The 21,201-nt window shown below is 34.0% G+C and overlaps 1 protein-coding gene across 2 annotated transcripts; it reads right to left on the minus strand.

The window, feature by feature from the left end:
* Nucleotides 1-3,619: 3,619 nt before the first annotated feature.
* On the minus strand, nucleotides 3,620-14,948 carry LOC112516579 (E3 ubiquitin-protein ligase COP1-like). 2 transcript variants are annotated; one of them, XM_025123703.1, is made up of 13 exons: nucleotides 14,591-14,948; nucleotides 13,119-13,196; nucleotides 12,210-12,365; nucleotides 11,582-11,938; nucleotides 10,545-10,702; nucleotides 10,399-10,455; nucleotides 9,602-9,680; nucleotides 8,915-9,070; nucleotides 8,663-8,761; nucleotides 6,912-7,016; nucleotides 5,231-5,410; nucleotides 5,017-5,127; nucleotides 3,620-4,145 (listed from the first exon to the last, which is right to left on the minus strand). In XM_025123703.1, the coding sequence occupies exons 1-13, from the start codon at nucleotides 14,900-14,902 to the stop codon at nucleotides 3,975-3,977; spliced, it is 2,019 nt and encodes a 672-aa protein (XP_024979471.1). In that variant the 5' UTR covers nucleotides 14,903-14,948; the 3' UTR covers nucleotides 3,620-3,974. The 2 variants fall into 2 exon arrangements, with proteins under 2 accessions (XP_024979471.1, XP_024979470.1); XM_025123702.1 differs by having other exon boundaries at nucleotides 10,399-10,464.
* Nucleotides 14,949-21,201: the final 6,253 nt, after the last annotated feature.

The following is a 21,201-nucleotide window of genomic DNA, read 5'->3' on the forward strand; positions in this document are numbered from 1 at the left end:
CGAATTAATTTGTTTCATATCTATACATGTTCATTTTACACATTTATCTATGTATACTATATTATAAAACATGTTAAACGGTTATTGTTGAATTTTTAAGAGATATAAATTTGATGCATCACATTAAAAAATACGTTTCTTTTTTATAAATTATATCATTATAATCGTCTCATGATCTCATCAATACCTTCAAAATAAGTCTGATATTTAATATTTTTTGATTTAATTATATTATTAAGTAACATAAATACATAATGGATTGTTTTTAATGCCTATTTGTAATATCTTAATTTTTTATTTTCTATTTTACGCCCCTTGTCTATACTACCTGTATTATATTAAAAAGAGAAGTTATGAATGTACAGGTTTAAGAGCAGCTTATTAAGGACTTTCAAGATTGCAGTTATCTTGAAAATTTAAGAGTACAAGATTTTATGAATATTTTATAATTTCTTTAATTTATATGAAAACCAACTTCTCACACCCACGATCCATGCGTCCGGCGTCCCAAGATGATACTAAGATCAAATTATTTTTAAATTTTTAATTATATTTTTAATTAGTTATTTAATTCATTTCATATCATTTTACTTTTTCATTTTTCATTTTACACTTTTTTATCATATCAACATAAATAATCATACATGAACTAAAATATATTAAAAGATACATTTCTTATTTTATAAATTATACCATTATAATCGTCTCATGGTCTCATCAGTACTTTTAAAATGAGCTCAAATATTGAATATTTTTTGACTTAACCCTATTATTAAATATCATAAATAAATAAATTATTTTTAAAACTTAATTTTGATCCCTAATATTTAATTTTTCATTTTCCACCTTTATCTATATTATATCTATCTATATTATATATATAGACATATAAATCCCTTATTTTTCTTTTTATACATTTATCATATTAAATACATAATTATACATAAACTAAAATGCATTAAAAATTGTTTTTTATAATCGTCTTATCAATACTTTCAAAATGAGTCCAATATCGAATATTTTTAGATTTAATCATATTATTAAATATTATAAATACATAATAATTAACCAAAATTTAGGGTCTCATCATTCCTATACATGTTAGAGGACAAACTAAAGTTATCTTGGTCTCTATTATTATCATCCTGAATCAAAAATCCTAATTTTGCTATTTGTGTTATGTTGTTCTAGCTTGATAATATATGATTCTCAAGAGAAAATATTATTTGTGTCCTCAAAATGCCAAAAATTATGAGACATCATTCGTGTTCACATTCTACCCATGACTAGCAAAGCCATATTAGCATATATTTTTGTTTCGTCTGTTAATTATTACGTACTCAACCAACGGACAGATATAACATCAGTTTAATTAAAATGAAACCAACTTTTCAGATCATTATATTGAGTATTGAATCAATTTTTTTGTCTATATATTCAACTACGTTGTCTTCTCCAATTTTATTAGAAAAGAAATGAAAGAAAAATAATTCTTTTTATTTTTAAAAAGAAAGGAAAATGGAAAACAAATAGAAAATGTGTTTTTTTTACAAATATAACCTTTAAAAATATATTATTTATTACGAAAGGTTGAGTATTTTTATAATTTTCTAACTAGTTTTAAATTGTTTTCCCTTTTTTCCCTTTCCTTATACATCTGGGGTAAAAGTTTTGGAAAGAAACTTATGATTTTTTTTTTTCCGCTTCATTTCCTTTCTCTCCTAAAAAAGTTTTGAGAACACGGTTTTTTTTACTTTCCTCCTCTTTCCCTCCATTTACTTTCTTTTCCTTCGTAAAAAAGGTTTCAACATTAACTTTAAGGGATGTTTGGAATTACTTATGAAAACAACTTATTGACTTATTCCGATGTAGCGCCTAATAAGCACTTTTGATTGTTTGGATAAACAACTTATACCAGTGTCAAAACGGTAATAAGAAGTTTTTGAAAAAGTTAAACCATTCTAACTTATAATAAGTTGATAAACACTTTTGTAGAAAAACATAAGTTGTTTCAAATTAAGCAATCCCAAAACACCCCCTAAGTAGTTGGTTTTATTTTAATGTAATTTTCTCTAATATATATATATATATATATATATATATATATATATATTTGAATTTTTTAAACTTTTTCCTAAAATTTTAATAGCATTCGCTAATTAATCCAACTGATTTGATCAAACTCCATCAATTGTTACCGTAAATTGCAACTTTGAAATTACACTGCAACCAATAGTCTCAATTTGCTTATGTTATTCATCCATACCTCTAACAAATGCCAAGTCCATTTTTATTTTTTTTATTGAAAAAGTTAAGTGTACAATCATTTAAGGCATTGAAAAAACCCGACCCCTCTTCTTTGCCTCCCTCATGTCCCCCTTCCCTTTTGTCCGCCGTTTGTTTTTGCATAAGTCAGTAACCAAATGTCGGAACTATACGAACAAGATAAGGTGACGCCTACTCAAACTAGTGAAGTTTTTCATTAAAGCACGAGAAATGACGTAAATCGGAAGGCCCTACAAGAGCTCTTGTTGTTGACGAGAAACATGGTACAAAAAATGGTAATTCTCGGGTCGATGATACAATTCCCAGACTTGGCACCTCAAAATCCAACCTCACCAAGACCCATTCTTGATCCAGATAATCACAAATGCTGACCAAGAGCATCCCAAAACAAAATTAATAATCATGGAAACACATACGTTGAAGTAATGAAAACGGCTTTACGAGACAAAAGATGGTAATGGTTTGGAATCCAAGAAAATACATACTACATTTTTAAGGAAGGAACTCAGAGAATGAGCTAATGGCAAGAATGAAACTAGGGAAGTGAAGGAGAAATACAGAGTGGTGGCCCTAGTACTCGAAAGGAAAGAAAGACTGGTAGTGGCCCTGCTATTTCTCCTTACCTTTCCCTAATTCTTAGTTGCATTCCTGCCACCAACCTTTTCTCAAGTTCCCAAATATGTCCATAACTGTAACTTGTATTTGTCTCTATTACCCTACCATTCCCATCCTCTACCCCATAATGTTGTCCATCTTCATCTTCAACACCTCGTTATCTATGTTTTCCGTAATCATTACATCTGTTTTCGGATGCTTTTGGTGGGCCACTATGATTACCTGGATTAGAAAGGGTTCCAATGATGCAACATTTGAGGTAAGCCTTGGAAGTTGCAACATCAACCTTGGAATTACCATTGTCTGAACCATGTTCCTCGTCAACATGAACTCTCTTAGGGGGCTTCTAAGTAACAACGCCTCCTATACACCCATCAACAACTTCACCAGTTTGAGAAGGTACCACCATATTTTGTTCGTAAAGTTCTAACATCTAGTTACTAACTTCTGCAAAAATGAGTTCCAGACAAAATTAAAATGAAGAGGGAAGGAGAGGTGGTCAGAAAAGAGGGAATGCTGACAAGGTGGGTTTATTTTTCCAAAATACTTTTTAACTGTTTGTAGACAAGTTTTACATACTTATATACCAAGTTTTTTTTAATTAAAAAGACAATGAGCAAAATGCCCTCCTCAACTTAAGCTCTTGTCATGTTCATCCGATAAGGTATAATGACTTGGCAAGCACTTACCGGGTAAATGTTTATCGAATGGCCCCAAGTTTTCTGGAATCATATGCATAAATGCATATGCCCACATTACCTGATGACATCAACACAATTGGGACAAAATTCTGCATAAATTACAATCAAAATGTTTTTTTTCTCCTACAAACTAAAGAATGTTTCCTCTTCCTATGGATGAATGCAGTATATACAAATGAAAAGCATTAGACTCATCACCACATATGCATTTCTAATTGCTTAAATGAAAAGCATTAGACTGCTCATCGCATATGCATTTCTAATTGCTTTTGAATGTTGCGTATTCTAATCGATCCAATCACACCCTTAAATGGAATCAAAAAACCAAAGAAAAGAAGACGGGTTTTGATGGGTTAACTCACAGGTTAAGATTTATGCCGCAAGAACTAGAACTTTGATTGTGCCCAGACTGTTAGCAGCTAACATTGTGGGACTATCGCTCTTCCAACATACGGCACTAATGAAGTATGATCCTGGATCTTCATCGCTATCCTCCACGTTCGGTGTCCCAAATCTATGCCATGTTAGAGGCTTTGAGATTGCCTGAAACTCCATAAGAATCACATCACTATTTTTCATTCTATAAAGTCATGGCCAAACAGACTAATATTTGACTTTTGCGTACCAAAGTAAATGCAACAATTTCTTTTCTTTTGGTGTTTCGTCAATATCATCCACGATATTCAAACCAAATTTACCTCTTTACCCATTAATAAAAACTCCTCCTTGCGTTCTAAAATTAATGTTTGTGTTTCTATTTTAGTTCGTCACAAAATAAGTGTCCAATTTCAAAAGCAAGGGTCTACACATTCCAGGTCCATCGTTAATCATATCCGATAGAGGAATTTATTAAAGAGGGAGTATTACACAATATCGATATGATCAATGAGATCCTTCTTTCTTTTAAATATTCGACTATAAGTTAAAAACATTCTTATTAGACTATGAACCCTTGGGAAGGAGGAAGTATTAAACTTCGCAATAACTATAACACTTGGAAAAATATTATCGTTGAAATTTTAACAAAAATTATACTGCCTCCATTACATGGGTCCTCAGACGTTGCAACTTTCGTAGGACAAATGCAGTAATAAGTTACTTCCTCCGTCCCAAAATAAATAACGTCCACATTTCTACTTTGGTTTGTCCCAAAATAAGAATAAAATTTTAATTTAGTTAATTAAAAGGTGCAATAATCAAAAAAAAAATTGCGTGCCTTTTCTATCTAGACAGTTAGTTTGGGACGGAGGGAGTATGAATAACCGAAAGTGCAAATTTTGGCTTCAAAAGCCAAAGCACATCTTGCTTCAGTTTTCAAGGGTTGGGCACTGGAGTAACATTTCTAGCTGCCAAAGCTGGTAAAATCTCCCACCAAATGTAGTAAAAAGATGAACAAATTTGCTGTGTTACTTACCTTATGATAGCCATATACTTCATTTGTTTCGCTGCCACAAGCAAGGAAGTCGCTATTTACCGAGAGACCTACAAAGTTCTTCTCATTTGTGTGACCTCTGAAGGTACGAACCTGAAAATATCGTGCATAAAGCATGATATATAGAGTTAAAATACTTGAACCTGGGAAATCAAAAATAAGCCAAGTGTGAGAAATGAAGCGAAAAGTAGCTCACAGGTAGATTTCGCTTCACATCCCATAAGCGTAAGGTGTTATCTGTAGACGCAGAGGCAAGCTCATCACTGGAGAGGAACTTTACATACGAAACAGTTTTTTGGTGGCCGCTAAAGATATGAAGAGGATGGCTGGTGTTCCTCAAATCATAGTAATGTATATGATGATCAGCTGCACCAACCTGCATATTCCCATATTTGTTTTAAAATGAACTAGGAATACACACGAAATCAGCTAAATTCTAGTTGATGCAGGTGTGTCAAGTAGAAGTTTTTATCATCATGTTAAGGCCTGTCTGTTAGCAGCCTAATGAGCTTAATGGGGCCCACAGCTTATTCGGTGAGCTATACATGACTGTTTGGTAGTGGCTTAATGATATAGTAAGTGGCTTATTCAGTAAGCTTCTAGGCGTGAGCTTTATGCAGAAAGTCATGTTTTTTTTTTTCCAAACTTGTCCCTCCCAATTATAAAAAATGCTCCTATCATCTATGAAAAAACCCTCCCAAACAAAAACCTTCTCAATCTATACAGATAGATTAATCCACACAGACGGCTTTATCCATAAAGGACTTGAGTAAAAAAATAGTGGCAAGTTCAAATAAGAACCGTAAATACTTTGAGATCTTGGGAACCAAATATTCATGATGAATATCTTGGATGATCAAAATGCACAATATTCATCATGAATAATTCATGAAATAGTCGGTTCCCATTTTCTCAATTGATCCTGTCCCTAAATAATCATCAACATGATATATTAAATTACACACATGGCTAACTCTTGAAAACCATGATCTACATGCATTGATGATGACATGCCTGTACCTATAATGTGTAATGATGAGATTATAAGACTGAATATGCATGCATGGATGCAGTTTACATAGGTCATTCTAAATGAATGAAGCTTGAAATAGTAGCTTCTTGATTATTGTAGTAAATGTTTTCTGATGAAAGGGGAAATCAGATTAGTCTAACGATAAAAACCAAAACTATTTATGTCCCCATGGGTGGTTATGTTTCTGAAGGGTGCCACCTTATTGTTTTGTTGGGTGCCACCATATAGTTTTTGAAACTGTAAGTGTCGGAGTTAGTAAATGTTGCTCAATTTGTACAAAAACCCCGGGCTCGAGTCCCATTTTTGTCAAACTTCTAAGTTTTCAGCTTAAATTTTGGTGTTTTGTTTTGTATACCTCTTATGTTTAAAAAATATTATAGCACGGATTTGAACATGGGTTGTTTCTGTGCAAGGACAAGGAATCAACCGACCACTCTATACTAATATCGTCAAACATTTCTATAGATTTGTTTTTATGGTCAAAGTGTGTGACTTGTTCCACCACTTAAAAAACAGATTTGGGTCCGCCTCTATATGTCCCACACTTGAAGATGGGTAACTTTTGCAAGTTGCCTATTGATATATCCCTGGTGGTAATTCATTGGGCAATACACCAATGTGAACTTTGAACTCAAAACCTCTAGATTATTCTTAGCAAGTCTCAATGACGCGAGTAAGCACAACTCTGCATGCTTGATAACAAAAACACTAAAAATGATAGAATAGTGGAACAGAAAAAAGAAATGACGGCACTGGATGTCAAAGGCCCCAAAAAATTAGAAAAGATGAAATGCAATGAAATGACAATATTTTACTTCCTTTAATAAAAAGCAAATAAAATTACCGCAATGTGAGTGCTGGACCCAGGATTGTACTTAACGCAACATATGTTTGCTTTCATATCAATGTTAATTGCGCTTGATTCTTGCTTTGTGCACCAAACTTTCACCTGTGATCCCAGATTGAAGATTAATTAGACGAGTGTGAAAAAGATGAGCCAAATGAGGTAAATATAAGCCAGAATAGTGTACTAGGATAGATAAATGTTGCACACTTATTTCCTCGATGCCTGTTTGTACATATGGTTTGCCCACTATATCAAGCTCCTCAATTACTTCTCAAAATCTTCAAATTTTCCAAAAATGTTCCGACAAAGTTTCAGACTTCCTCAAGACTTCCCTAACTTTTTTGCAATTCGGAAATCTTCACAGAAACAGACTCTCTACTCCTTGAGGTAAAGAAAAGGTCTTGGTACATCTACCCTCCCCCTAACGCTACTTCCAATTGAGATATACCGGATACATTTGGTTTGGTAAAAGCGAAAATAGCTGCAAGACTAAGAATGAGATACCATACAAAATAAAAATAACATATGCCAAACACTCTTAATATGTTAAGTGACTTAAGATGACTCTCTTGCTCAGGCGTATATACTAGAATGCATCATTGTAAAAATCCAATCTTCAAATTCCACCTACATGGACTAACGAACTCAACCTATCACATTTCACTTTGCTTAGAATACTTTCTAACCATGCCAAAATTAGCAATACGATCGGACCATGAAGAAGAAAAAAGAACATGAGCATGCACAACGAGAAGTTTATGGCTTACCATTAGATAAGTTCCAAAAAACCGCTGAACTGAACCAAACTGAAAACGAGATTAACTAAGCAATGTGGTTTTGGTTCAAAAAATTTGGTGATCCGCATTATGTGTTTCAGTTCCAATTCGGTACTTTGATAAAAGCTGTAAATCTAAGTATCTAACCAACCCAGTTATAACTATATATATATATAAACAAAATAAATGTTTTTAGAAAATTATATATAATATTTCGAATTCCTCTAATCTCAAAAGCCAAAAATTTCTAATGAACTAATTCAGAAGATCCGGAACTTTCTTCACGGCTTGTGTTCAAACTCGTTCTGTTGAAATTCCGAAACTCATAATTCTTTCTGCTCCTTTCTTTGGTTTGGTTCAAAGAAACATCAATACTTTTGGATTTGTAGGAATTATTGTCATGGAATCAATACAGATGTAAGTATTTATGTTTTGTATATGCACGTTAACCGCTAACCAAACTGAAAGTTAACCCAAGGCTAAAAACATAATGGGGCGAGTTTTGTGGTCAGGTTTGAGGTTCCTCAAGATTTTGAGGTTAACCTCTACTGACCATACATTTTGGAAAAGAAAAAATGAAGAGAAAAAAATACCAGCTTACAAGAGATATTCACATCTCTAACTACTGAGGAAGAAACAAGATCTTGCTACATCATAAACATGCCATACATATATGCTTTTTATGAGGTTAATAAATTAAACTGAAGGAGTCTAAAAATCAATAACTTCCGGCTATGAAAAGTGAAACATTTCATGCATTTCACATGAAGTACTTCATTGACTACAGTAATAACCTTGGTGTTGCAATGCTAAAGTACTAACTTGTACAAGCCACCAATTCACTAAAGAATCAAACTTAAGATGAGAAGCTACAGTTACTGACTATTAGTAATACAGACCACTCACGAATAAATAAATGAACATGTATAAAATCGGTAAGCTTATGGGAAGAAAAATATGCAATAATAGTACCTTACAGTCATCACTACCCGATACAAGCATTGATGGTTCTACGCGTGAAAAATCAACACTCCAGACCCGTTTTTCATGTTCTTCGTACTCCATCACGCTCTGAAAGTGCAGAAGTAACAAAATAATCAACACAACTCTAATAGAAAGGTTTCACTGTCTTCTAATCCTTAATCTTGAGAAGTGCAAGCAACATGACACGAGCAGAGTTTTATATAGAAGTATTGAAATTCTCTTGTAACCAGCATCCAATACCTGTCGAGTATTCACATCCCACACAGTTACTATTCCTTCATAATCACTACTAGCTATATAGTTTTTTGTATGCTTGTTCCAGCTCAAGCAACTAAGCTTTGATCGTGTGGGCATCTCCACTACAGGACAGTGTACTTCTGGGGGTTCATTTACAACCTGAAAGTAAGGTAGCACGTCAATCATGAGCATCCAAACACAGAACCAGTATTTACAATTTCACAACAGTTTCAAGATTTAGTGTCATAACAACAGAAGAACAGAGAAGTATCAAAACAGAAAAGAATGGAAAAATGATTGGCAGCCGTCATGGAATTTTCCTTAATTGTTGGGGCGTCACTAGGGGTGCAACGATAAGTAGGGAAGTAAAAACTGGTTTACTCGCCCCAGGTTTCCCAGGTCTTCAAATAGAAATAATAAGAAAAAAAACCATGCTCCAACAGTTGCAATCAATTAAGCCATTTCCACAAGAAATATCTGAAAAATAATAATATTGTTGATTTAGATATATAAGCATCCAACCATTTATCCTTTTCCCACCAATTTCCGTTTGTTCATAATACCTGATAAGTCCATTTTTTATACTTAAATATTATGAAGCACCACTCTCTGTGAAACTGCAAGTCCATTGTCACCCCATACACGGCCAATATTACTATTAAAGGAAGGAGCTGGAAAGGAAAAGCTCACCGTCGAGAAGTCAAAAACTTTTATACGCCTTGAAACTCCAGCAGTAGCAAACATTTCATCATCACGGTCAAATTCAATGCTGTGGAAAATCACACAATGCAAATTTCAGCATCTAGTAAAAGTAAGAGACCAAGCTTTCATTTGTAAAAGATAAAAAACTTAAGAGATAAATGTTAGAACATATAAGATTAATGTAAAAACCAAAGACCAATGCCAAACAAGATGCAGTTTATACCTATGACTATGATAGGTAAGCATATGTCCCCTGCATAATGTACTCAACTTCTCTATTTCAAAAGTTATTGGCCCAACACTTGTAAAATGGACCAAAACCTTAAGTACTTGATAAAATGAAAATATCAATCGTCTCTGCCATTAGATGTCTGAACACAGAATTCAATATGTCGATATTTAAGAATCTGGATCCTTTAAAACGTTGACTTACGATTATCTGTAAATACATTCATGCAAATATGAAAATAATAAACTGATAAGAACAGAACCAACAGATTTATACTTGAATATAGAAATATAATATGGCCAGAACCAACAAATTTTCACTTGAATCATTTACCCACAATACATTAAACAAAGACAAGCAAAAACATCATGGTGTCCTATAAAAAGACCATCGGAAACAATAAACAAGGAGAGGACTTTAATATGCTTTCACGAACTACCACATCCATGAGTAGCATGTAGCAAGCTTGGATACCCATTGCTTCAAATATAAATTTATAATTGTTTTGCTAACCACAAATGAAACAAGCATAAAAATCATAGAATTGAGATCATACCTAGATACAATATTGGCTGAATGGAAGAGCTCGCCATGCCTAAGTTCTGCAATCACCCTTAGTCGACTGTTTGAGAAAATATTACATGAAATAAATTACCTATACTTCCATAGCATCTACACAAACAAATGAATGATCATAGATACCTGTATTGAGTAAAGGTAGACAGTACAGATTGAAAATCTGACAATCCCGAACTATATCCTTCCCTTTGCATGGCATCACCATCCCTACTGTTAGGGTTCTGTAATGGGTTCACTAATGGACGTCGCTTTTGCAAGTAACATTGTTGCAGGTCATTGAACTGCAGGCAATGATGAGACAGTAAAATCTTATTAGGCATGTTATCCTTCTAAATGATCAATTTATAGCAAAAGGATCAACATGTGAAGACAGTCACAGATGATTTAAGTAACTTCACCACAAAGTTCCATGCATTTCGAGTATGATTCATGCCCATTTAAGCGAAACTAATATCCATAAAGGTATGAACATTCCAAATAAAATAGCAAGCACAAATTTAGAAATTAAAATCACCGAAAGATATCCTCCATGCCTAATAGGTATTCATGGGTCAAATATAATATGAACATTGATGTCTTAGAATCAAATGCAAATTGTTATCATCAATATCAGGACCAAAAACCAAATCCAGAAGCTTACTCCTACTAAGTTCTCTCATCTTTCAGCAACAACGAATAAGCTACGATACTGGTCAGAAACTCTTAAGGTTGGGGTCCTTGACTTCTTGGGGGTGGAATGTATCTATGAACTAAACCAACTTAAAACAGTGGGCTAACGTCAGTGCTTTATTGCAATTTATCCAGTATTTTACTAATTTTCTCCCAAAGAAAAACTCATTTGTACTTTTTCCAGTTTCTATTACAGCATTACTCTATATTCAACAAAACTAAATGCAACCGAAATTCAATTAATGGACACTTAGAAATGTACTTGGCCTAGCAGACATGTTCCCAATTGTCAAAGTCATCAACCCTTTACCTTTGATTTTAGTCATTTAAAAGATCAGGAAAATCTGATTTTATAGAAGGGGGAATGTTGAAAAGAAGAAAACAAGGGGAAAAAAGGAGATGTAGTCAAGGCCTGAATCATCTTTACACAAGAAATATATATTTACCTTAAAAGTAAGTTTGCAATCATCCAATGTAAAGCAAGAACTAACCTGAGACTGAACACGTTTTTTCCGTATAACAGCAAGACTCGATTGACTCATATTTTGTGAACTCAATCCACTGGAAGCCTCTTTCCGCTGGGTTCCATGTGAACTAGCTTGAGATTTTCCATCCACATTCCTGTACTGCAGATTACCTCTAGGAACTCCATGTGCTTTTCCAGACGCAAATACAAGGTCACTATTGTCTTTATCTATTGATGAAGAAGACCAAAATTTTGATCCCGTTAATTCACCAGCCTGCATCCGCATTTTCAACAAATACCTATCCCTAGCTCTATATAACTCGATCCTACGCCTCTCTACCAAACCAATGTCCTCTTTGATATACTGAACATCACTTTGCACCTGGGAAAAAAAAATTGATCCATTATTGTGAATGTATGTTATAGAAATCTTTATGGATGACAGTTAAGCAACACAGGTTGCAATGTTTCACAGAAAACCCTTCTATAATTAATATGATTGTCTCAGTTATCATCCTTATTTCTGACAATTAGCAAATTCCCTGACCTAAACATTAACCAAAAGCTTAACTGCAACTAGGTAAGTAGTGAACTTGAAGCTCCGTTTAAAGAAACACCACATTAATATACATACTGAAATTCATGAGACAAACCTCATTGAGTTCATCAATTTTCTTTTTCCTTAAGCACTGCAGGAAGTCGAGAAGATTTTGCATATTTCTCTCAGCTTCTTCCTGCTCCAATTTTCTTTTCTTCTCAGCAAGCAGTGATAATAGTGTGTCCAGTTCCTTTACTGAGACTTCGTAACCCTGTCTAAGGATCGCAAGGAGCGTCACAATTACAGTTGTAGACAAAGTACACAGGAACTTAAATAGTCTAGTGAATGCAAATTACTGTGTTTATGGCATGGCCAACATAAATATAGACACAGTGCACAGATAGGCAAATCCAGTAAACGGCTGATATAGGAACTTGAATTCCCGAAGTGATCGAAAGATCACACCTTCTTTTTACAAACATTTTAATAAATTACTTTCATATATTGCTTCTATTCTTGCAATGTTGATAAAAGAAGTAGATGAAATACATCTGTACTAGTATCAGTTGCTTTTTATGATAGATGTCATTTGCTTGTTCAAAATCATTTTAAAGCTTACATGTCAATTCATTACCATGTAAATTCAGAGTAGATGAATTATATACTCATAAAGAAGGGCAGTAAAATTTTGGATGTATTAGCAACCTTTAACTGCCCCAAAAAATGATGAAAGTTTTTCCTTGGTTTCATCCATGAGACTTGGCATCAATTTGACATTGTGATACGTAATACATATTAAATGTTTTGAGACAAACTTATCAACTGAATATTTTATAGAAGTTAAAAAAATAATAAAAAAATATTTTAATTGCATAAATTCATATACAAGTTCATGTTTATGTCAGTTTGATAAACATAGAGGCTGGGAATAAATGTACAGCATTTCCTAAAGTGATTACAATAACATAGTTCAGATTTATTCGTTGGAAAAGCATAGTGACTATGCTCCTTAATGAGCACTTACCTGGACTAATTCCTGGCGAAATTGTTCTAACGGGGAGGCACTTTTCGATACTTGGGAAGCAGTAGTCTTCTTCAATAGCTACATTTGGTAAAGAGAAACCTTTAACAATAAGCTGCATTGGGAATTAAATTCTTTCAAGGTACAAACCATGCTGGAGTAGAGGGATCACAAATGATGATGATACAGCTAATTTAGGATGTAACAAATACCAAGTCCATTTGAAAGACCTCACAGTACCAGACTTCAGTATGCAAAAAAGATAACCCAATAAAACTAGAAGTAGACTCGTATACATAGTTCATAAGATACAATTGTGTTAAACTAGCATGTGGGAATCAGGTATTTTTATGAATAATTTACAACCATGCAGTTTCACTAATAGGTTATAGACAAACCTCTATAACTCCTAGTTATTCCAATATTCCCAAAAGTGTTTCCTCGTAGATTCAGTTAAACCTACTTCATAGAAATTTACAAAAATTACATTCACAGCTTGACCACTTTATTTCTTTAGTTATTGTCTATTATCATTTCTACTCCTCTTCATAACTTAAAGCTTTTATTTCTATTTTCTTAGCCTTTTCACCTACCCAATTGGTTTCTTCAGCACATACAATATTGACTATCCTACTTACATATCAGCCAACTACTTGTGAATCCTGTTAAGCGGTCTACGTTTTAGCTACACAAACCAATCCTAAGTGCATGTAACACACACTCACTCGTTACATAAGTGTAAAGAACATTGCTCATTTTTCAGACCCAGGAACTAGTCCATTTGAAGAGTGATGTCTAGACCCCTAGTATTTAATGCCACATCCACATGGTGCATCATAAAGCCGGTCACCAACTAACAAATGTGATAGGTTACGTTTTGCCGGCGTAGGTGCCTCTTATATATTGGCTCATATAGTATTCTAATAACATACTCATTTCATTCCATCATTGCAATCCAGTCTCCAAATTTGCAAATATTAAAGAATAATTTTGAATAATTAGCTATTTTACACCATACAAGACTTATTTTGGAAGCTGCACCCAATCTGCATAACAGAGGGAAAACAAATCATGCAAAAGCATGTTCCAGTCGGTATGCTTCTAATTGATATTGACCTTGCAAGAAGAAGAAAAAAGCACTGCAACGAAGGGGTACAAAAAACAAATCACGACGGTAATTAACACCCATACTGCAGAAGATGCCTGAACAAAAGAGTAATGGCCTCCCTTCTATGAAGTTACTGCGATTGACCTATCTCTAACTCATCAGATCCACTTAAGGACTCGATTACTAATAAGAAGTATCAGGAATATTTTATTGATTTGCTTTTAGGATTTTATGTAGTCTACAATAGCTATCATTTCTTTCCCCAGTAATTCATGTCAGTTATTCGTTACTAAGCGATTCACAAACAGGAAACCATAACAGAAAACATGTAAACAAGAAAGAGTACGAAATTATTGGGGAAAAAAACCTTATCAAGGAGGAAATTAGGGAAGAGCTGGCTGGTGGTGAGCGAAGAGGCGCAACAAGGGCAATCACTCTTGTTGTCAAGGTGAGTGATGATGCACATGTAGCAGAAGCTATGTCCACACGACGTAAGGAATGCATCCTTGATTATCTGCATACAAATCGGACACAACAACTCCTTATCCGTCGTTTCCGGTTCTCCTTCTGCTTCAACCATTTTCCCGGCGCCGGAATCCGACGGGAAGGCATCGGAAATCCGTATTTTGTCTTTCGACGTTACCGCCGGCACTAAAGCCCCCATGGATCCGTCCTCCATCTCTATATCCAGTACGTATCTGAAACAAATGTCGATCGCGCTCAGGTAATGGAGAGTCGACGTTGCCAAAAAGGATGGGATGAGGACAGCGCAGGCCCACAGTTATCGAATTTCAGCCCCGTACCGAGCCACGTGACATCTCGTATCCCATTGGTTCGTTAGCAGTAGCACACATCATCCGTCTACACGTCAGATTACCACAAAACGAGTACAAATCAACTTCTCCCTCTCCATCCACAATCAGCCCTACATGTATCATACTTTATTTTAAAAAATTATAGACTGATGTTTAAAGGATAATAACTTAATTCGCTTCAACCGGTGTGACACCAGTAATAAGCATATTTGAGTGTTTAGATAAATAATTTATATTGATATCAAACCGGTAATAAAAAGTTTTTGAAGAAGTTAAATCATTTTACTTATAATAAGTTGATAATAATTTTTGCAGAAAAACATAAGTTGTTTCAAATAAGCAATCTCAAACACCCCCTTATTATAACATTAAAAACACTTTTATCACATATGATAATATACGTGAGGGGGCCTGGTGGTATAAGGACGACTTAGTATGGTCGCACAAAAGGTCGTTTGTACCTCTAATAAAGTATCACATGTGTATTATGCATGATGCATATAATTTCACATGTGATTGAACATGGTAAAAAATATGTTTTTCTGTTCTCATAAAATAAAAATATATTTCAACATATATTGAGAACAAATATTCAAGTATAGTCAATATGAAACTCTAACACACATCCTCCGACAAAGGTCGGACTGTCATTGATTGTTCTACAGTGTCGAGAGGGGGTTAGATGAATAAGGGGCCTAAACAAGTACAACTTGTCCCAGAGTGTCGAGTCACGTGTTAGAAGACTTTGCATATCTATGAAAAAAATTGAAGAGTTTACTATTATGATCAACACCTTATATTAGAAAACAGTCAAGATATTCATTGAATCACATACTCGTAAAGCATATGAACACTTACTAGTAATGGAATTTTCATTATGTGTGTGTATCGTAATCAGTAACTAGTAATGGATAATGAAAAATCGTTTATCTATATCCTACCCACTAAAATGTCAGATAAACATGTAACAGATAAAAAATTTATTTATACTATTATCCAACAGATCAAAACATAACAGGTATCAAATGATACCCTTATCATATTACCAACAATATTTGGCATTGCCTATAAGGATATCCACACACGGTTATTTATGTAATTGCAAACAGTATTTCATTACACATGACATGTCACATGGTTAGAATTGGGTTGTCAGACTTTCACCTCTTGCAATTATATTTGCAAGCTCTATATATATATAAGATTATATATATGGGACTATCACATTAATTATATATTTATTTTAATAATTATAATATGTTTAATTAATATTTATATTTAATTAATATTGTAGTGGGAAAAATACAGAAAAATTACGGATGCATAGATGATAACTGTCAAAGTGCCCTTTGAATGGGCATTTTGTTTTTGCTTTTATCAAAACTAGTTGTCTACCCGCGCAATGCGGCGGGATGTAGTAAATTCATTAAGAGACCATTTATCAAACACTTACCCGGTAAGCACTTACCGGTAAAATGTAACACTTATCGTTTATTTACAGTGTGAGATTCTAGTCCACCAAAACGGTATCATATGCAATAATTTACCCGGTAAGTGTTTACCGTGGTAAGAATCATCGCCTTCACTTACCGGGTATGACTCTTATTCCTTGTCTCGCTCTTACCAGGTAAGATTTTTGGTTCTTACCATGTTCATCCGGTAAAATAATGTGACTTTATGTTCACTTACCCGAGTTTGATCATTCTAATATGAAGAGTGATCACCTCCAGCAATCAAGAGAATGATACCTATGAATTTGATCMTTCTAATGTAGGATCAATAGAAGCAGAATATGCAGAAGGGTGCAAATTTGCACATAAAGCATTGGTAATACATATTTTTGTACAATGCCAACCAACGCACAACATATGAACAATTGGGCCAATATTTCAGTGCACTTTGAACCAGCAATCAAGGAAGAAGCTTTCAATTATCACATTGAAAACACTTTGAAATGGTGGCAATAGACAATAACTCACCTCACCTTGAGTTATTGTTTCTCACAGTTTTCGCATTACCAAAAGCTTCTAAGACAGGATTGGACTWCAACATATAAAACATATGAACAGTTTAAGTGGTCTCAATAAGATTAAATGTGTCATCAAAGACATCAAATCAAGAATCAAAATCATCTCCGTTCTTAAAAGTTCCCGAGGGTGACCAAATGTGATGAGTGATCACCTACAGGACCTTCTGTTCGACACTCCTTCCCTCTGAAGCTGCTCTACCTCCCATGTAAGCAAGATATCGCATCAGCTGTTTTGTACTTTCAATCTTACCAGCTCCACTCTCTCCACTAAAAGCAAAAAAAGAACTTGCTCCTCAGAAATATATATATATATATATATATATAGGCATGTTAATTTACTGGCACTATGTGCAAGAGCATTACATAATACATACATCATGGATTCAACATTCTTATATCATGAAAGAAATATTTAAACTCCACCACCAAATAAAAAATAAAATGAACCCACTTAGCAACCTAAATTCTATTAAGAAGTTTAAAGTAGTCCTAGATGCCAAAGAATGCCTCACCATAGCTTAATATATAAAATATTAGTTAGTGTTTAAAGTAGTCCAAGTGGAACCTCATTGCACTTCACTATAAAATACATCATGTGTCTAAAAGCAAAGAAAGAACTTGCTACTCAACTAACATCATCATCCACAGGTTCAATCTAACTAATGCAGTTGCTCCTTGCAAGTGGGGATGTGGTAAAGACAAGAAAAGCATGTACATTTTCTCTTCTAAGATAGGAGTAATCTTATGAATATTGTTTCTATAACGTCTAAATMCTTTGTYAACTTTGGTTTTCTTGAACTTTTTCTATTTTGTAAGAAGTGTATGCATATGAAAGTTACTTTATCTAAGAACCAAACTAACTGAAAGTAGGACCGAATAAGATTTATAGCACAAAAGAAAGCAAATTGTTAATATGCTAGCTTTAGTTTAATCAATGAATGATATGCAATGATAATATACACATCATAGAAKCAAATCATTAACATGCTAGCTTTCTTAATCAATGAACGACATACAGTACTAATACACAGACCATAAAACTAAGCCACATGAGTTATGCTGGCAGCAAATAAATAGCAATACCTACACCCTTTTTCCCATAACTCCATTTTGTGGAATACTTCTATTAATAAAAAGGGGGCCATTTAGTGTAAAATAAATATAGTTACAAGGCTATTGCTCAAAGTTACATGGATCACTAATCCTTACAATTMTAGAAAATAAATTATAACCCGTGGAACCAACTTAAATAAAAAGCTAACACTCCATTGAAAATTCAAGCAAATTAWAGGGTAATTCATGTTCTTATGCAGTACATCATTAAATTGAACTTATAAGTATTGATCTTCTATAACTGAGAAAACAAGAAGGATCTTGCAAACCTTCTTTGGGGACATCCATTGGTCAATGCAWCTCAAAGCATGGTCAACTGAYTTCTTCACTACCTCAATCTGTAAAGAGTATTAAATAAATCAATTCAGGCAAAAGCATACGGCTGACTCTATCATCAACCCTTAATTAAAAACTTACTTGCAATATCCCAAATCAGTCCATTTTTGACCTTAACTGACAAACAGACCCTCGTTACTATATTAGGTTTCAACTTCAAAAATAAGTTAGGTTTCAACTTCAATAAATAGGGTTTCCAAACTTCCTTTAGAAAAGCTGCTATTTCCATCAAACCTTACAAGTGCTACAAATAAAATAACATTGGTACTGAAGTTCATCAAAAATTCATACCAAATTTGCATATAAATAATCAGCTTTTATAACCAGAAACGAATCATGATCTTCCATTGGAAGAGAGGGCTTAAAAATGTTATCTCAACCATATGGTCATTTGATGCATTGTCAGCTTTCATTTGATACATCAACTACTAACTCCTCCTCCTGCAGCCCACCGCTAGAGCCTCATGCCACCTCATGGGAAAAAAAATTACTTGCTACAATGATCATACCCTGCTGACTCTCTCCTGATTTATTCCTGATAAAATTGACTCTCTCCAAGTACCACTTCTATTTCAAAAGTAAATGGGAGAACAACAGAGATACAATTTTTCTCTCTTTGATAAGTCAATGAATAACAGATCTAATATAGAGCAAACACAGGGAAGTATTTGCAAACCCTTTACCAAGATAAAAATACATACCTTCCTAAACAAAATACCAATTACAAAGAAGTATTCGGCGCTGAAAGACCGGTCAACACCAAAAACTCTCATTGGAAAGATTTGATCGAACACTTAGGTCTTCATCAAAATGGTGACAAAGAAATTAAAGGCAAGAAATCTAAAAAATCAAACACAGAAGYAGTAGAATCAAATAAATTTAACACATTTAGCCGAATCCAAKAATCGAGCAAACCTGGACATGAGAGATTAAGTGGAGAATTCGAGAAATCCGGAGATGATAAATTTCAAACCTGGAGATGATAAATTTGTACAGGAGATGTAGAAATCGAGCGGAGATTTCAAACCTGATATTAAATGTACTTGTGGAGATGGAGTAATCGAGCAAACATGGTGGAGTGATATGCTGAGGATTTACACCAAACTGTTGTATTGCTTCAAGCCCTCAAACCCAAAACAAAGGGGAAAAAATTAAACCCTAAAACCCAAAGCAACCTTGAATAAAATCAAGAAGCAATTCTCAACATTTAAGAATCGTACCAGGGGCGAAGAGTGAATAGATGCAGAGACAGAGCGAGAGATGCAAAGCGAGAGCGAGAGATGCAGGGCGATTGAGGGAGAACTTTGAAGAGAACCGGACGTTGGGCGATGGAATGAATCATTTATAAGTCGCCTGAGGTAGAGAGAACCATATATTATGTTGGGAAGAGGAGAGCATGCGATATTGAGCATGCGAGGAGAGTAGTGGAGAGCATGCGCAGAGTAGTGAAGAGCATTAAAGGGTGGTACTGTATAGATTATGCATAAAGATGTTGTACATTTTTAAGGAATGTTGGGAGAGGGGATGGGTGTAAAGGAAGGAAGGGTATTTTTGGGTATTAAAAAAATTAAGACTTTAAGACTTTGAGTATAAATGTTTAATAAGATAGTATAGATAATAAATAATATACTTGTTAATCAAGCATAGAGTGTTCAAAACATTTCACATCAAACAAATAAACCTAGACCTAAATAACTCTTCCTAGGCACGAACCCAAATCGCCACCTCCCCTTCTCCCCTTACGGGTTCGGTCCTAGGGGTGTTCATGAGTTGGGTTGAAGACATTTGAACAATCCAACTTAATGCTTGCGGTTTGGAAAAATCTTAACCCAACCCAACCCGTACGGGTTGGTCGGGTTGATACTTTGGTATATTGAAATATTTTTCTAACCTTGAATATGTTATTTATTTACTCATAATATATTTTTCATCATCAACTATTTGATACAGCTTATCAATATTTCTTACGTATATCACATTCAGTTAATTTTCTCAATTTACATATATGAATGAGTTATATAGAGATGTGAATAGATCGAAAATATGTGTATCTGAAAAGCATACATGATCATAGTGTAATTGTCTAATGTATATATTGATCGGGTTGGGTTGGGTTCAAATAATGGTAACCCAATACCTACAATTTGATAATTTTACAACTCGATTAGACATCGGGTTGCTTTAAATTGAGTTATTTCACGTTGGGTTGAGTTGATCGGATTTTTTAGCACCCCTAGTCAGGCCTATGGCTCGAGGGGAGGGGCAAACGACCACTTAAATTTTCAAAAAAATGTTTATATATTATAATTTTTATTGTATAAATTGTTTTGACTTCCAATGAAAATAGAGCTTGATCCCACAAAAAATGTAACTTAGTTCCATTTTTAATTTTTTATTATATTTATTTTTACATTAATTCTTAATTATTAGGGTCGGGGTTTATTCATAATTATTATTTCTTTTGTTAATTGTTAATGTTACGGTTTATTAGTTGATGTATAATTATTAAGGGAAAAGTACAATAAAAACCAATGAACTTTCTTGTTTGGAATGATTAAGTCCTTGAACTTTTTTTTGGAACAAATAAGTCCTTGAACTTTCCAAAACATGTTAAATAAGTCATTGGACAATTTTTTGGCACAAATAAGTCCTTGGACATTCCAAAATATGTTAAATAAGTCCTTA

This window comes from Cynara cardunculus, assembly GCF_001531365.2.
Source record: "Cynara cardunculus var. scolymus isolate 2C chromosome LG 8, CcrdV1, whole genome shotgun sequence".
Lineage (NCBI taxonomy): Eukaryota > Viridiplantae > Streptophyta > Magnoliopsida > Asterales > Asteraceae > Cynara > Cynara cardunculus.

Bases quoted from the DNA above. Each gene is read 5' to 3' on its own strand.
- LOC112516579 (XM_025123702.1), bottom strand. From the start codon at position 14,902: ATGGAGGACGGATCCATGGGGGCTTTAGTGCCGGCGGTAACGTCGAAA. The intron at 8,762-8,914 runs GTATTGGATGCT...CTGCACTTTCAG, and splicing joins GGGATGTGAATACTCGACAG to AGCGTGATGGAGTACGAAGA. The intron at 7,017-8,662 runs GTACTATTATTG...CTGGGATCACAG, and splicing joins CGGGTAGTGATGACTGTAAG to GTGAAAGTTTGGTGCACAAA.